The sequence below is a fragment of the Styela clava genome, chromosome 2, assembly GCF_964204865.1.
Source record: "Styela clava chromosome 2, kaStyClav1.hap1.2, whole genome shotgun sequence".
Classification (NCBI taxonomy): Eukaryota; Metazoa; Chordata; class Ascidiacea; order Stolidobranchia; family Styelidae; genus Styela; species Styela clava.
The window spans coordinates 16,747,887-16,763,606 of NC_135251.1; the positions used below are offsets into that span (position 1 = coordinate 16,747,887).

At 35.0% G+C, this 15,720-nt stretch overlaps 1 protein-coding gene across 1 annotated transcript in view; it reads left to right on the forward strand.

Annotated features, from left to right (window-relative positions):
* The first annotated feature begins 218 nt into the window (after window positions 1-218).
* LOC120335452 (exostosin-1b-like) overlaps window positions 219-15,720 on the forward strand; it is a 28,344-nt gene continuing 12,842 nt past the window's right edge. Inside the window, exons 1-3 of the mRNA XM_039402953.2 lie at window positions 219-498; window positions 1,271-2,010; window positions 2,492-2,644. Of these exons, the coding sequence (XP_039258887.2) occupies window positions 421-498; window positions 1,271-2,010; window positions 2,492-2,644 (971 nt within the window). The 5' untranslated portion in view covers window positions 219-420. The remainder of the gene's footprint in view (window positions 499-1,270; window positions 2,011-2,491; window positions 2,645-15,720) is intronic.

The window sequence follows — 15,720 nt, forward strand, 5'->3', positions numbered from 1 at the left end:
AATTCAAACAAATTATTCACCTTTTTCAACGTACTCTTAAAATTTTCAGAATTTTGACTTGATATGTGTCACTGTTATGCATTTCCTGGTAATGTAAGAGGAATATTAATATTATATCATTCAAGGAATAGCTGAGCTCAATTGTTTTATGATATGCCATTTGTAAAATATTGAGAACATCTTAGAATCAAATTAATTTAAGTTGCGCTAGATTGAAAATTATTTGTTTGTATTTTTCTAGGCACCATGTTTTTATGTTAATTTGCGGATGCTTTTAATATATTTCGCAATATTATACCCTGAAGATAGAAAATTGTGCAACTAAAGTGCTTCAATATAGGATATTTTACATTGCACATCAAGAGTGGTGCAACAATTGTCAGATAAATGCTTGCCCTGCCGCCAAGGCACGGCATATAAATGCAGGCGAAGAAGAGATATATCGCACTGCTACTTTCACTTTTTACTGTAACCATTGTTTATTATGGAAGTCAAAAGGTGAGTTTATGTTATATTTAGGGCTGGGAATAGTTAGCCGGGTAACCGACTATAGATGGTGAACGGTTACAATTTATTTTAACTGGTAACTGACATCTCCGGTACAAATTATCTTTATAATGTACAATTCTTTTTAAAAATGATTACGTCATCGCAAACTGATCTCCTGTGGCGTTAAGTTCAGAAGAATATCGCTAACTGTATTGGTGAAGACCGGATAAATGTGAATAATAATTGAAGTACCAAGATCGCTGATCATGAGAATTTGATAATAATTAATTATGAATCAGTTTTCGTTAAAATATAGTGTTCACGGTTTTATTTCAAAATCGTATAATCAATGTCAATCAACAAGTGCGTAGTTGATGCTGTTTTTCTTCATATATCTCAAAGTAGAATTTGCACATCAAAAACTGAAACTATGTCACATAAATGACATTTAATAACGGAATCAGGTTTTACTAAAATACTTCCATATGTCCTACCCACGCTGCATATCTCTTGCAGCAAAGCGATCACGAAACTATCTCGATTCGTGTATAATATTGAGCGATACCGGGATAAAGTCATGCAAAATTGCTTTGTAACCATTGTGGCGTAACAAGCTAAAATTATAAATTATTATGTGAAACGTCACGCTGCGGTTAGCCAGTTAATTTTACCCAGTAAACAATTAAAGTGTTTTCCATGAAATTCCCAGCTCTAGTTATATTACTTGTTTCTGGATTTATACTAGTTTCTATACCTTTATTTTTTGTATGTTGCTTCACAGGTGTTTGTTACATGGAATTCTGACCAGCCAGTCCCGTTATTTAAACGGGACGCAACAGATGACATTCTACCCCAAAAGTCAATGGCACATCTCACAGAAGATGATAGCGTTTCTTCAAAACTTACATTCTTCGCGGACCAAGAAGATGAGTTCACTGACGATGACTACAAATCTCCTATGGAGAGCATACGAACACACAAAAGCGTTTATAAGGGACGAAAGTGTCGAATGGACACATGCTTTGACTTTGAACGCTGCCACGCAAATGGCTTCAAAGTTTATATCTACCCAGAACCAGATGGCGAAAAAACCTCTGCAAACTACAGAAATATTCTTGATGCAATACGAACATCACGGTATTATACGGAAAATCCTGAAAAGGCATGCCTATTTGTTTTGGCATATGACACACTAGACAGAGACAAACTATCAGATGACTATATAAAAAAGTTAGGTTCCAAAGTTTCTCGTTTAAAATACTGGAATAATGGACGAAATCATTTAATATTTAATCTTTATTCTGGTACTTGGCCAGATTATCTAGAAGACTTAAATTTTGATATTGGGGAGGCTATTCTAGCAAAGGCAAGTTTAAGCAAAGCAAGCTATCGCGAAGGCTTTGATATATCTCTGCCACTCTTCGGCAAAACACATCCTGCAAAGCAGGGAGTTGCTGGATTTTTGAAAAGAAATCTTTTTCCACCAGTACGAAAATACCTGTTGACTTTTAAAGGAAAGAGGTAATTCAATATTAGTTAAAATTGACCTATATTTCTTTAAGTATGATTCAATCTACGGTAATGGAAAGTTAGAAGAGAGCGTCATAATATGGCATTCATGTTCAAATTTGAAGTCGCGGGCTAAATGTTCACAGACACTTAAACATTGCAGCATTTGAGGGGTTTTTGAATTTGGATTTTAAATCCATTCGAATGAAAGTTCATATTCCTTAAAACTTTGAATTAATGCGGTTGACCTCTGAATTATATAAAAAAAAGACTCAAGAAACAAGAGTTTGCTGCCAATGACGTCCTGTCTCTTGTTCTAAACATTTTGAATACCGTAACATACTGGTATATCTAGCACTGGAAAACTCGATATAACTTCGATCAATGCCACGTTCAGTTATAAATTCTAATATGTGAAGAATTAGTTGTTCACTCAATTATTTGATATCACGTCTTTATCAAATTTTGTGAGAGTTTTATCCAAATTTTCCAGGTATACTTATGGAATTGGTTCAAGCACAAGAAATGCTCTTTATCATATTCATAATGGAGAAGATATCGTTATGTTGACAACATGCCGACATGGAAAACATTGGGAATATCACATGGACAAGCGATGTTTGGCAGATAATGAAGAATATGAAAAGTATGTTATGATTAATTTATACTATCAATATAGGTTTCTAGTCAAGATATTGATGTTGATGATACATTACAAAATGCATGGATATTTATTGGGGATAAGTATACTGTCGATTCACTACCGAGCATTGATGTGTGGTCAATATTTCTTGGCTTCTGTGCTGTATTAGGAGAATGGGTTGGGCAGTGGCTCTCATAGATAATGTGGGTAGTTGCATAAAATGAAGTCCCAAATTAGCCTTGGGTGACTATGGAGGGTCTATACTGCAATTGTTGAATTAAGTAGAAGTGGATGAGTCAAACAAGGTTGAAAACTCATATTTTTCTTTGTCAAAATATTGGTTCAGTATAAATTTCTCTAGAGATGAATAGCATGTTCAACTCTCCATTTCGTTTTCATATCAGTGAGATACACACTAACATATGCTTCAGTTTAATTTGCACAGAATCCAAAATGGCATTCGGACTATTAGTTTGGATTAGAAACTGACTCTTTGAGCCATATACTCAATCATTTATCTTGCAAGATACCCTTTATTATGCAAGCTTGCTATGTATTTCAAGTCAAACAAATAAACATAGCCCTTGACTAAAAATCCCAGACTTATACAGATTCTTTGTGATATTTTGTAGGAGAGGTTTGGTTGTTCCTATCTGTGTAAAGTGTTTGCTGTCTCTGTCTCGTTAAAAATATTTTGACTGGGTTTTGAGGAATGTGCCCTTGTGTACTTTGAATTTGTGGGAATATAGTGAATAAGTGTCGGCGACACGAGGAACTTAATTCTCGGATATTTCATGTATGGAAGTTACATAAATACTGTTGAGTTGGAATTGTACAATAAATTTATCAGTCGGCTGTCTGGGTATCCTGCTGATAAGTGTCGGCGGTCGCATTTGAGATTCAAATTGGTTAGAATTTCCCGAGGTTGGTAATTCTGAAGAAAACAGGAAATTTATACTGAGTAAACTTGTGACGCATGAAAATGTGCAAATTTGTTCAAATGGCCATCAGAAGATTTCCATGTTTTTGTTCTATCTTTTATATTTACGCCATAGTCTGTCATCCCTTTTGTTTTCGGGGTGTTAAAACCGCGATTTTTGGCGTGGGGAAAATACATTCCGTCTTCGGGAAATAAAATTTCTTGATGGCGATTTTATTAAATCAAAAAATGTATATGCAATCTTTGGATCCAATTAATTCTAAATCATACCCTACTAACTAAAATATCTCACGGTGGAATATTTGAATGAGATACAGTAACTTGTAAAGTTGCCAAGCTTGTGGTACTTCGGTAATCGGTGTTGTGATAGCTATTTTTATAAACGTGTTGGCGTGATCTTTGTAATGAAAACAATTATGTCATCCCCTGCTTGACAGTTGAAAATATTTTTTTGCGCTTGAAAAATAATTCTGCCGTGATCCAGTGAAAGCGACGATTACTTGAATTTCAGGTATGAAATGAAATTTAATGGCGCGTGTCGGCTTAGTAGGATGCCAAAAATATGATGGCGCCTTTGAGCATTTTAGGAGTCGAACATGGGGCTTTTGATGTCTAGTTTTTAGTATCCAAGGCTTAGCGCCAGGGTGTCAAAAAGTAAAATCGTTAGTGCAAACGTGCTTGAGAAAACGTGAAAACTGTCTCTTATTTTGATTTAAGGTCGACGAAAACTCAAGTCTCTTTGTCATTGTTTGTGATGTAATGGTGTGAAAAACATTTTGGGTCATATGGAATTGTTTTAAATTTAAAGCGCAACTATGCTTGATTGTCTGTTTCGCTGATTGTTTTCGCATTTGTCAAGTTTGTTTTCGCGTTGATGAAAGGTTGTCCGATATCCCTATCGTCGCCAGTTTGCATATCACGAAAGTATAACTTCATAATAATGCTGTCTTACTATAAACTAGAATTCATATAGATTTTGAATTCCAGCGGAAAGTAATAGAAAAATACAAGGCTATACAACGAAATTTGTTTCCGTTTGCCCCGATTTCGAGTGCCTGAGTGTTTGCAGATACGGTAATCTATTGAATGTAGACTCGTGCTCCCGAGCCATTTCTTCTGTAGCTTTTAGTTTTCAGCGCGGAGCGCATGTAAATTTTCAAACACAATTTACTGCGACTATCATAAGCTAACTAACAAGTTTTAGTTTAAAAATCCGAATGTACGATTATATATATTACAAATTAAATTTCGAATTTTATTCGATAATTATCGCATTTCTCCGCGATTGCTACAGCCCTTTGTATTTTGCACAGAATCTGTGCAAAAAATAACCCGCATTTTTTATGAACTGGACTAGTAAAATGACACAGAGATTTGAATGTATATTTTCGACATTGAAAGGGAACAATGTATGTAACAACTGAAAAAATTATATCTTCATACATTAGATTTTGCATAAATATTTCCAGCTATTGGAACATATTTTATTCTTATTTGGCAAATGCTACAGGTAGTAGTTGAAAACCAATTACTTTTTGACGAACAAGTCATCAATACGCGGAAAGACGCTCAGGTGCACCCAGGCGCTAACTGACTTTCGCTTCCTGATGTCATTATAGGAAGGATATTCCCATTTCTCGGCATTGATACCTATACGTTTTCATCAACGGCGTATTGGTACGGTATTGCTACGCGAGGCCTGTGGATTTACGGAGTTCATCATGATCGAAACCCGCCACATCCTGCCTAAACTAATTTGTATCGTGGGTAAGGACGCTGACGACTCCGCGCCTTCCTATATTCTATACAAGGAAACGTAAATAGTGTTTGAAACCCAATTTTTGTTCAATTCTCATACTAAAAAGAATTGTAACGACGATGTGCTGCAGCGAACCTTATATCTTCAGCATATTACGCTAATATTAAACGAAAATATTGTCTTAATATTTGTTTAAATGGGAGGATTTCGAAGTAGAACACTGGTACGTACCGCAGGTCCGAGAAAAGGTAGCCGCTTTTCCGTGGGAATGAACTTCTATTTGATTGGTTATCACATTTCTGAATATATATTATAAATCGCTAACATACGAGTTTATTCTCCGGATTACGCTAATCTTTTCCACCAATTACATGCCGTTTATAACATTGTCCAAACACGATATTGGCATTTCTTTATGAATTCGTCTCTCCATCATAAACCGCGATTTGTAAGATAATCATTTGCCAATTACGGGTTTCCCACGGGCTACCTGGTAATATTAAAGTGAAAATGATAGCAAAGTCTAACAACGGAAAGTAATAATGAAGTGTCGTTCGGCTATTTTTGTTTAAATTGGGCTTAATTTTAAATAAAGATGGATGAACACAAACATTAGGGATTTTGTGGGATTACTTCTGGCTAAGTTAGTTTATGTTTTGTCCATATGTAAGTTATCTCAAATCCAACGCTACATTGACTTTATTAAATACGACTGTAAGGATCGGACCTTTCGATATTGCCATTGCAATTTGGATTGCATTCTTTAAATTTTATGAGAATTTCCGGTTAAAATTTTCCTTTGAGCTTTGGTATCCTTGAACTTTAGTAATTCTCGGTATAGTTTGCCAAAAACGCGGAAGACAACCAGACTTTCCGACCACGGTATTGGAGAGGGTGGCGTTAGACCCCCGTTGGTGCTAGCAATTCAAGTCCAAATTCCATCTGATAAACGGTTTGTAATCTTTGTAAATAGGTACATCTCGAGTAGATACCGATCATTCGTGTAATACAAGTCCGGGCAACACCCGTTTAGCGACAGTCTTTTGTTTCATCCGTCTCGTAGTTTCTATAGCCCCTGTACATAAATTACACATTAACTAATATTAAATGTCCGACGAGAATGTCGCTTCCGTTGATGAAACAAATGTCTTCGGTGTATCCGGCCTCCAAGCTTCAAATGTTTGAATTTCTCTTACCAAAAGTTTGTGTTTCAAACAAATACCGACTTCACTGAATTAGTGTTTGCCGACGCTGTATGAAAAAAACATTTTTTTTTCGTTTATCCAAGTATTCTATGAACATTTTATTGTGGAATTAGGAGAAAATTTATGCCATTGATAAATTTTTTTCCTCGTATCTTGGCTAGTTTGACTTGTGAAAGGTTAACGTACAAAAGTTCAAATAGCGCCCATGTAAACTTGACCAGTTTGTAATTTGTAACAATGTGTCTTGTAGCCATGATACATATTTCAACTTACTCATAAACAAGAACTTGGTCATCGCAAAGCGACCAGCTTGTCCTGTGAGTTGTGTGTATTTACCTCTCTTCAAGTTTGATAACTAAACTGTCCGTACTTGTATTTTTTAAGCTCCCATTGTTTGATGACTTCCCTTTCTTAGGCAAACACAAAGTACAAAGTATATTTTTCTCCCATCAGCGTGTGTAAGGTATGTTGACTAATGGTGGTTGATCGTCGTACAAATTCCCGATGGAGCATCGACCGCCGGTAATGTCATTATTGGCCAACCATTTAGAACTTTATTAAATCACTATTTAGACAACATTTCCCAGTAACTCTTCAAAGTCAACCATTGTGCCACGCATGTTTACAAGCCATATTTCATTTTAATTAATACACCCTGTTGATATTATATTATTGCTACCTTTTGCCCCCGACCTTGTAAAAAGAACTGTTGACGCTGTTGATCAGGGGACTTGATGGAATGCGCAATCAGCTGCTCGCTGAATAAAATGGCGGACCCCAACGTAGTTACGTGTTGGAAGGGATCTTTTTGTTTATTTTATTTTTTATACACTATTATATTTTATGGTGTGGGATTTCACCATATTGTGTATATTTGACGTTTGGATAAGATTACATGCGAATATCACCCCGATATTTTTGACTCACAAATAAATAAATATATATGCCCATGGTGTTTTGTACCAATACTCATGCGTTTACATCGGGATTTTGCGACAGATGTGCAGACTAAAATTCCGGTGGAATTAGAGGGTAACCAACTCAAATACAGGTGACTAATGGATAGACCTTGGTGCTTCATACATGACTCATAGTCTCGCTCCCTTTGTAGTCGTGTGTACTAGTCGTTTGTCACTTTTATCGCTAGACGATTTATTAGTTTTACTTATACAATAGCTCGCATCCAACACAATAATACAACTTTGCGGAATAACAAAGATCATACTATTTGACACATCAAAGTCGCGTTGTCAAGGATCTAATAACCGATTTGCGTACAGTAATTAGTAGAATATATCCGATAACAATTACTTGGCGTTTTTCTTAGATAGTCCGCGTTAAGATAGGTAGATCATTCCGACTTGTTAGTAATTGTTTTGGTGATTCGCCACGTAAGTGAGCGTTTCACAGATTTGCAGTCCTTTCCACTGGCGCCCTATTTTGCCAACAAAATTTCTTACCGCCTCATTTCTAGTGCAAACTGCTAGAATATTTCTTCAACGTTCGCTTATTACCAGGACGAATAATGGAATTTGGGTTTTTAGCTGGAAACGTATGATAGTTTGCTGGGAACGTTGTCGTCTGAAAATGCTAACATCACATACCCATGTCAGATTAGTATGAAAAGTGGAAAAACTTATAACGGTTATCCAGTGCCTGACCATACCGCTCATAATCGGGAATCTGGGCCAACGCCGGTACTGCATATTATTTACCTCATTTTCGAGGAACGGGAATCACTTTTTGTTCGAAACGTAATGTCGTCATCGCAACTTCCTTTTCGCGGCTAGTATTCGGAATTCGTTGGTCATTTGTTCTTGCAAAGCACTTAATCGATTTTCTACAATGTCGTTTGAGTGACCAGTGCCATTTGATCACTTTAGCAAACAATATATGCTTAGCGTCGATCAAAATTCCTGGTCTTTGAACTCTAGGGATGTAGACGGTGTCCGCTTCTCCGTAGTAATTTGATCCACTGCATCGTTATTTAATCGCATACGTGTGGCAATTAGCAGCCATATCTAGTGTCCGTTCGTTTCATTGCTTTTCTCAGTGGGTAAGTTTTGCTGGTTATGGCCATAGAAAAGCGCTGGCCCGATTGTTACTACAGATAGTATCGCACATTCACGCTCAACGACCTGTACTGATGTCCCTGTTTCTTTTTTTGTTGGTTTGTTAGAATAGGTTCGACCTTGTCGGAAGTGTAAAAATAATCTGGAGCACGATAGTGAATCCAATTGTTTTCCATGCTTATTTTCCTCTTTTTTATGCTGTTTATTTAATTAGTCAATTCAATTAATCTAAGAGAAATTTTATAGGGAAATTAAAAAAACAAAAATTTTCATGATCATTTTTATGAGATTAACCTATATAGCCGACTTCGCAACTATGCAAGTATTGTTTGTCTTGTTCTATCCTAGACTATGTCGTGTTATTTCGGAAGCGAATATCGTCTGAAACTTGTTATTTGCGTTAAACATTAAACCAAGTTTTTTAATTGGGCTGTAACACGTCAGTGAGGAAAGTAAATGTGAATCAAACACCTCCCTACTGGTATTACTGGCGGGCCCCACGCGTGGGAAAGGAGTGATGAGACGAACCACTTACATGGAATTAATGTTTTCAAGCACTCGTACACAAAAGTGTGAATGCATCATCATACGATATCTCGCTGGGCAATAATTGTGTCATTCCACTCAAGTTTTTACCGATAGGCCTGTCGACTTATTATTTTACTTAATTTGACATGTGAAACACTGACATACAAAAGTATATAGAAATTAGCGGTTGCAAATAAACCTATTTATCCATTAAACTCTGACACGTGAAAGCATTTGGTCACTTTTATCCCAACCGCCGAACGCTCCCAAAGGTACTGGAAATTACTTGTTAAATTCAAGTTATTTTATTTGGACATGAATATGCAATATAATGACACGCGCTAAGATATTGTAGGCATTTTTTGAAATACAACACTTACTTACTCTTCCTATTTATTCTATACTTGAGGAATTAGATTTGATTTAATGTTCAATATTCTAAATTGCTGGATGTGGCACCAAAATCAGGCTATATTCAAAATTTAGTTTTCGAAGTTTGAATTCAGATTACAAATAAAAAATGTCAACAAACGTAAACGGTTATTCCAATTATCTAAATGATTGATTTACTAATCTGTTCAATCTTGAGACCCCAATATTGATTTCTTTTGACATCTTAATGCCAAATGATACAGCTTAGTATAGATAAGATCCAATGCAATGTGATTTAGAATATTTTATGCCTAATCCTATATGAATGTAGTAATAATTTATATTGAAAAACGAGCAATGTGATGTTATTTATACCGAATATTTGTTTTTCAATATATATATTGTCTGCTGTAGCGATTTGGTGGATAAACTGTTTTGTATTTATGAAAAATGCAATCGAGAAAACAGATATTCAGTCTCACTGGGTTTTGCCACAAACTTTTTTGGCCTATCACGTTTGCCCCCAGAGGCCATGAAAATCATAAAAATATGAGGCGATGTGTGGAAAGCATGAAATTCTATACCATGAATATCCAGTTGTTTCGGCAATTTAGAGAAGTTGTGGAATATGTTACCCTGCGTTAACCATTGATAATTCCTGTATTGTGTTCGGTCCACGCCTATTACGTACTTCTAATTCTAAACATGTGTTGTGTATATTGGAACAAAACGAGTACATTAACTGTGAAATGTCAATACATAGGTCAACAATGTTGTCTGCAACCCATTTCCAGATTTTCAAGTAGTACGAAATTGACTTGGGTTGGGTCGAGTTGGCGTGATATAAGCGGCGAAGATGGTTTGAAGTGGTAATACATGATTTCACTTGCTCAGGAACAAGAAAGCAACTCCGTCAGCATTTAGGCAAAATGCATACTAAGATAACATTTTCAACTTCACCTCTTTTGTCGCCTTTCGGTATTATTACTTATTGGACTACTTAGAAAAATGGTTCCTTCCATCGTGATATGCGTGATATATTGTATATGATTTGAAAATGTATTTTTGGGCGATGCATTAATCTTCAGGCATGTGCCAGTTTTTGGCTTCACCTCGAAATCCATTGATTCCCGACGATCCAATGTTCTTAAATGTCATTGACATTCACGAAAAAATTAGAAAATTTTCAAATCGAGAGATATCTTACATTATCAGAAAAGCGGCAATTTCTATCAGACTATAACCAAATTTGGTGGTTGCCATTAATTTTTTTCTATTATGTAATATTTTTCTCATGCTAAATCAAAATCGCTGTTAAACACCACATTCACCACATGAAATCTTGAGAGCTTCAAATTTTAAATATGCGTTCAAGAAAGAAAAAGAAAATTTAGATATTACTGCAATGTAATATTGTTTGATGAACCTTATCGTTTTTTTTGCTCCAACTCATTTGAAGTCGTGAATCGTAACAAGGCTTCACAAATCACAATAAACGCGTCACTGGAATATGCTATATTGGAGTTGAACATTTCATATAATACTCGACCTGGATTAAGCGGATTCAGTGTGATATATATTGCCATTTTGTTTAAATCCAATATGATTAATATGTCACAAATTATAGTGCGGAAAAATGTGTGGTTTTCGAAGCATATACTTTCGTCAGTTTATCTGAGAAAAAAAGAATCAAATTGTTGGAGCCAATTCGCTTGTTTCGAATGATGTTGCGTCTAAGCAGCAATTCCGTAGTAATAAAGGTCAATGATAAATTCAATATAGTGCACAAACGCTCCATTACCAACAGCGTAATATGGTCGCTTTCCATTTCAATGATATGTCTTTAAAAATAAAGCTATAGATGAACTTTGCATTGGATTATTCATTGTCACAGAGTTGACAGTGTATCGACTTCAAAATTTTTCATTTGACTTGAAAAATTTCTATTTTTTTTTGTTGTAGATATTCTCTTTCCAAAATCACAAATCACTCACGGTTTTTTGTTGTTGAATATATTCATTTAAATTTAAGACTTGTTTTGTAGAATTTTCACTCATTGTAGATTTATGATCAGAAACAAGGTAGACGAATACTTGCACTCTCTAATGCAAAGTATTGAACGAGCGGGTCAACTTTGTGGCTAGTATTCAAATGAAGTTATTCAAATGTCGAGTTTATCACTTCCTAATTATTGTGTACCATAGACCTCTAGAAGTTAAATCATGAATGCATATTACGACTTACGACATATTCATGTATGTCAGTCGTGACGATATTCATAGATTATTGAAATACATTTAAAGGCGGGAAGACATCATTAGAAATTTATCATGTATTTTGACAGCCGGTCTGATGTTGATATTATTAATTATTACCAATTTTTCATCCTTATCTGTGCCCCTACTAAGTAAAATTTTCCGGCTGATTTCAAATAAATAGCAAAATTATTTGAAGTTATTAGAGTTTTTACAATCTTTTCATCAAAGATCACGGGGTGGTCACATTTAAATGTATAGATAATAAACTCTCGCTTTTTTGATTTACTTCGTTTCGTCATATATGGGAAGGATGTAGGACATTTAATATAAGTCGTTAAACACGATGTTTTAAGGCTATATATAATATAGTCTGAACATATGTTTTCATATTTTAAGTCAAAAGCCACAATCACTTATCAATCCTCGGTGAGATCTTTTTGTGTTCATGATTGGACAGAGAACTGACATGATCTGTTGATTGAAACGTGTCTGATCTCCGTTTCATTCGGCACCAAGCGACAAAAAGTAAATAATACGTCTTCGAAAATATCGTCTGGAATTTTTATCTTCCTCACGTACCATACCGCGCCCTATTTGGTTAAATTATCGCCCTGTAAAGTGTGGACCATACATGAAGAGTTATTTCCCATTAAATCGATTTCATGTTCAGTTACATCTATAAAATTCTTTTTAGGATATAAGTTTTATTTGGATTAAAAATTTCTTTGGTTAATTCCTACGCTCTTAGACATTTTGTTTGGGCCTGTCTTGATTCCTGGCTTATGTGATTTTAATATCCAGACTAGGAAATCAGCAGTTCTTTGATAAGTGATTTGGTAACAAATATTCTCAAAATAAATATTTATCCATGTGATTTCATCTGTGTCCATCGAAGTCGTACCGTGATGAACGAATTTTTGTCTATAGTAAAACAGTTAAAATACTCGAGTATAGCTTTTTTCACTTAAAAATAAACAAAATTATTGTTTGTTTTATCTCATTTTGAACTGAAGGGAATATTCTGGAATGTTTTATCATAAAACGGCTCGAACTTCGTCCAAAACATTTGTTAAAAAAAAAATTGTTTCACAGCGTTCTATTGGACAAAAGCTTATCTAGTCTTATTTGAAACGGTAACTACAATAAAGGTTTTGACTTTTTTTCAGCGTTTATTTACGGCAGGTGTTGCCTCAACGCTTAATTGAAAGAAATTCATTTTTTCCGTGAAGAATAGATAAAGTATTACCAAGAGAATTCGCCGTCGAAATTTTAATTTTAATCGATTTTTTGCCATCCAATTTTGCTTATAATACATGAATTATATTTCATTTATTAAAACAGGTGAATATTAGTTTTTTGGCATCTGTGCTAACGGAAACTTTTGCTGCCGATAACGTGGCCTGAAGATAATTATGATTGATAATTAAATCCCTGTTCTTCGAACTTCCTTAAACAGGGTGATGTAAATCATGTAATTGTATCACACAAAACAGCATTGGTAAATCAATCTGCAATTAAAGCACATTTTCTCTTCGAATAGATCAGGATATTTCATAAACAAGTAATAGTATTGTCTATGTAACAAGATTCGCGCGAATAATGATACATAAATATAACAAGTTCAAGTCAAAATGTACATGGTAATCTGTGCTATATACCGGTCGCTGTAGACGGGGGCATCGTATTTACTAATTTCTGGCTTCAAGCTTCCTGCGTAATCTCTTGAATGTCTGACGTAATTCCTGCATTTGTGTTAAACTGATTATGGGCAACGTCGTCGCGAATGTGTGACACCTGACCGCCAAATATCTTGTACTTGGCTAGATATAAACGGTTTTCAAACATGGTGAACATATAAACTTCGTCATTTCACAATGCTTATCCGTGGCCTTCGTCGCATGTGAATTAATGACAAACATAGACACAGGGAGTAGCATTTAGCTTCGCATGTAGCAGTTACCCCAAATTGCCGGTTGTTACACCTTCCTAGAACTCTGGTTCAGTTAACCATTGACAAAGTTTTGTTATTATTTCCGGATTTAATAAGAAGACACGACGTTGGACTGTTCCTCAAAATAAATTATACATATTTAATATACTAGTAATACGTGTTGAGATCTGGACATTTCTTCAGTAAATTTCACTAGGTTTTTCAATAAATTGAGAAATACGTGTTATTTACTGCTTAAGATCTGTTAACCATTGACAAAATTTTGTTGTAATTTCCGATCATAATAAATAGAAAATATACCGGGCCCGCCCTGAGAATATATTACAAACATGTGGTAATACGTGTTGTGATCAATACTTGTTTTTCAACTTTGTGTGATATTAAACTCAATATACTTGGCGACTTTGATAAAATATATAATCACGCGATTGCTATTTTTCAGTTTGTTCTTGAATATATTATTATGTGGGGAATTTGTATACGGATTAAAATATCATTGGGAATTTTCAAATTTATTACACAAAGACGGAAGTATACTCACTGTGTTATACTCATGTTGACAATAGTAGACGAAAACCGTATTACGCGCTTTAGCGATGACGTCAATACGCCCACGAACTTTCGATATCGCCCCCGACAGAGAATAACCGCTCATCGCAGGTGATGGGTAATATTCCCCAGCCCGTATATACGATGACGCGATGTCCCTATTTACTCGATTTCGAAAGCAGTTTCCCGTTTAGTAACTTATTTCTCATATGAGGATATTTAGGAACCCTCTGATCATATGATCTTGAAATAAATTTCCATACCATGGTCTACGGCTATATTTATTTTGTACTTTCCGTGATTTTGGCTTCAAATATGTCATACAAACCTGTTTATAGTGGACCCACTCCTTCATATATTATCTATCTCCTGTTTAGCAATGATTTCACTATCTGTTATTCACGGTGTTTATAGATACCAGTCTGTATAATAACATTACCAACTTCGAGTAAGGCACATGTGTTTTTATCTTGTTTGCTGTCAGAAAAGCCAATAATACAATGGAAAGATACCATTGATACTGGCACGTTCGAAGGGGAAAGGCACACTTCGAAAAGTTTTGTGTAAATATTGAAATGTACCTGCACTTTTGCCTCAATTCAAGTTTTGTTGTTAAAAAAAACTCCTTTCAAAATAAAGTCGAGGTTGGTACAGTTGCAATGTGGTAGAGTAAGATTGTCCGCTTACTGGTTTCCACAATAATTATTACAATTTTATACATGAGAGGGAATTCTTATTAATTTGTTACATATAAATTTTCAGGTTAATGCTTCAATTTCGAAGCATTTGATCAATTTTTATGAGGTAGTGTGATAAAACACAGAGTATATTTTACAATATCATAAAATTTGGCCCAAATCTTTCAGTTGTATGTTGTATCCATAAAATGGATGAATGAATATACAACTTCATACTGTTTTATGATAGTTGTTTTACTCATACAATTATCTCTTTTTTACTCGGGTAATATGAGTTATTGTCACATACTCAATGTACAGTAGAGATAGCAATTGTTTGCTAATGGGTTAAAATCAAAACAGAGATCAAGATGATTGATCTTTCAAGGTGAGAAAATGACTAGGTGAATATACAATTACCGAACTTAGACAAACAAGCAAATGCGTAAATGATTTCGTGACCAAATCACTTCTTATACCTCGAGAGATTTAATGAACTTAATACTCCAAATTCTGAAAAGTAAATGGAAATATATTTGCTGATGTTTCTGATTGTAGCATGCCTACCTAAATGATAAGGGGTATGATTCATAATTTTATTAGACAGTCTGACGTCTTTTATCAGTATGTGAAAAAAGGCTGGCATGAACGGAGATAATGTGTGGTGGGTATGTAGTGTATTCTATTTCATGAAATCTTACACCTAATTATCAACAAAACAGAGAATATCGATTTCAAAACACACACAAGAATCTCAATTTTAAAGAT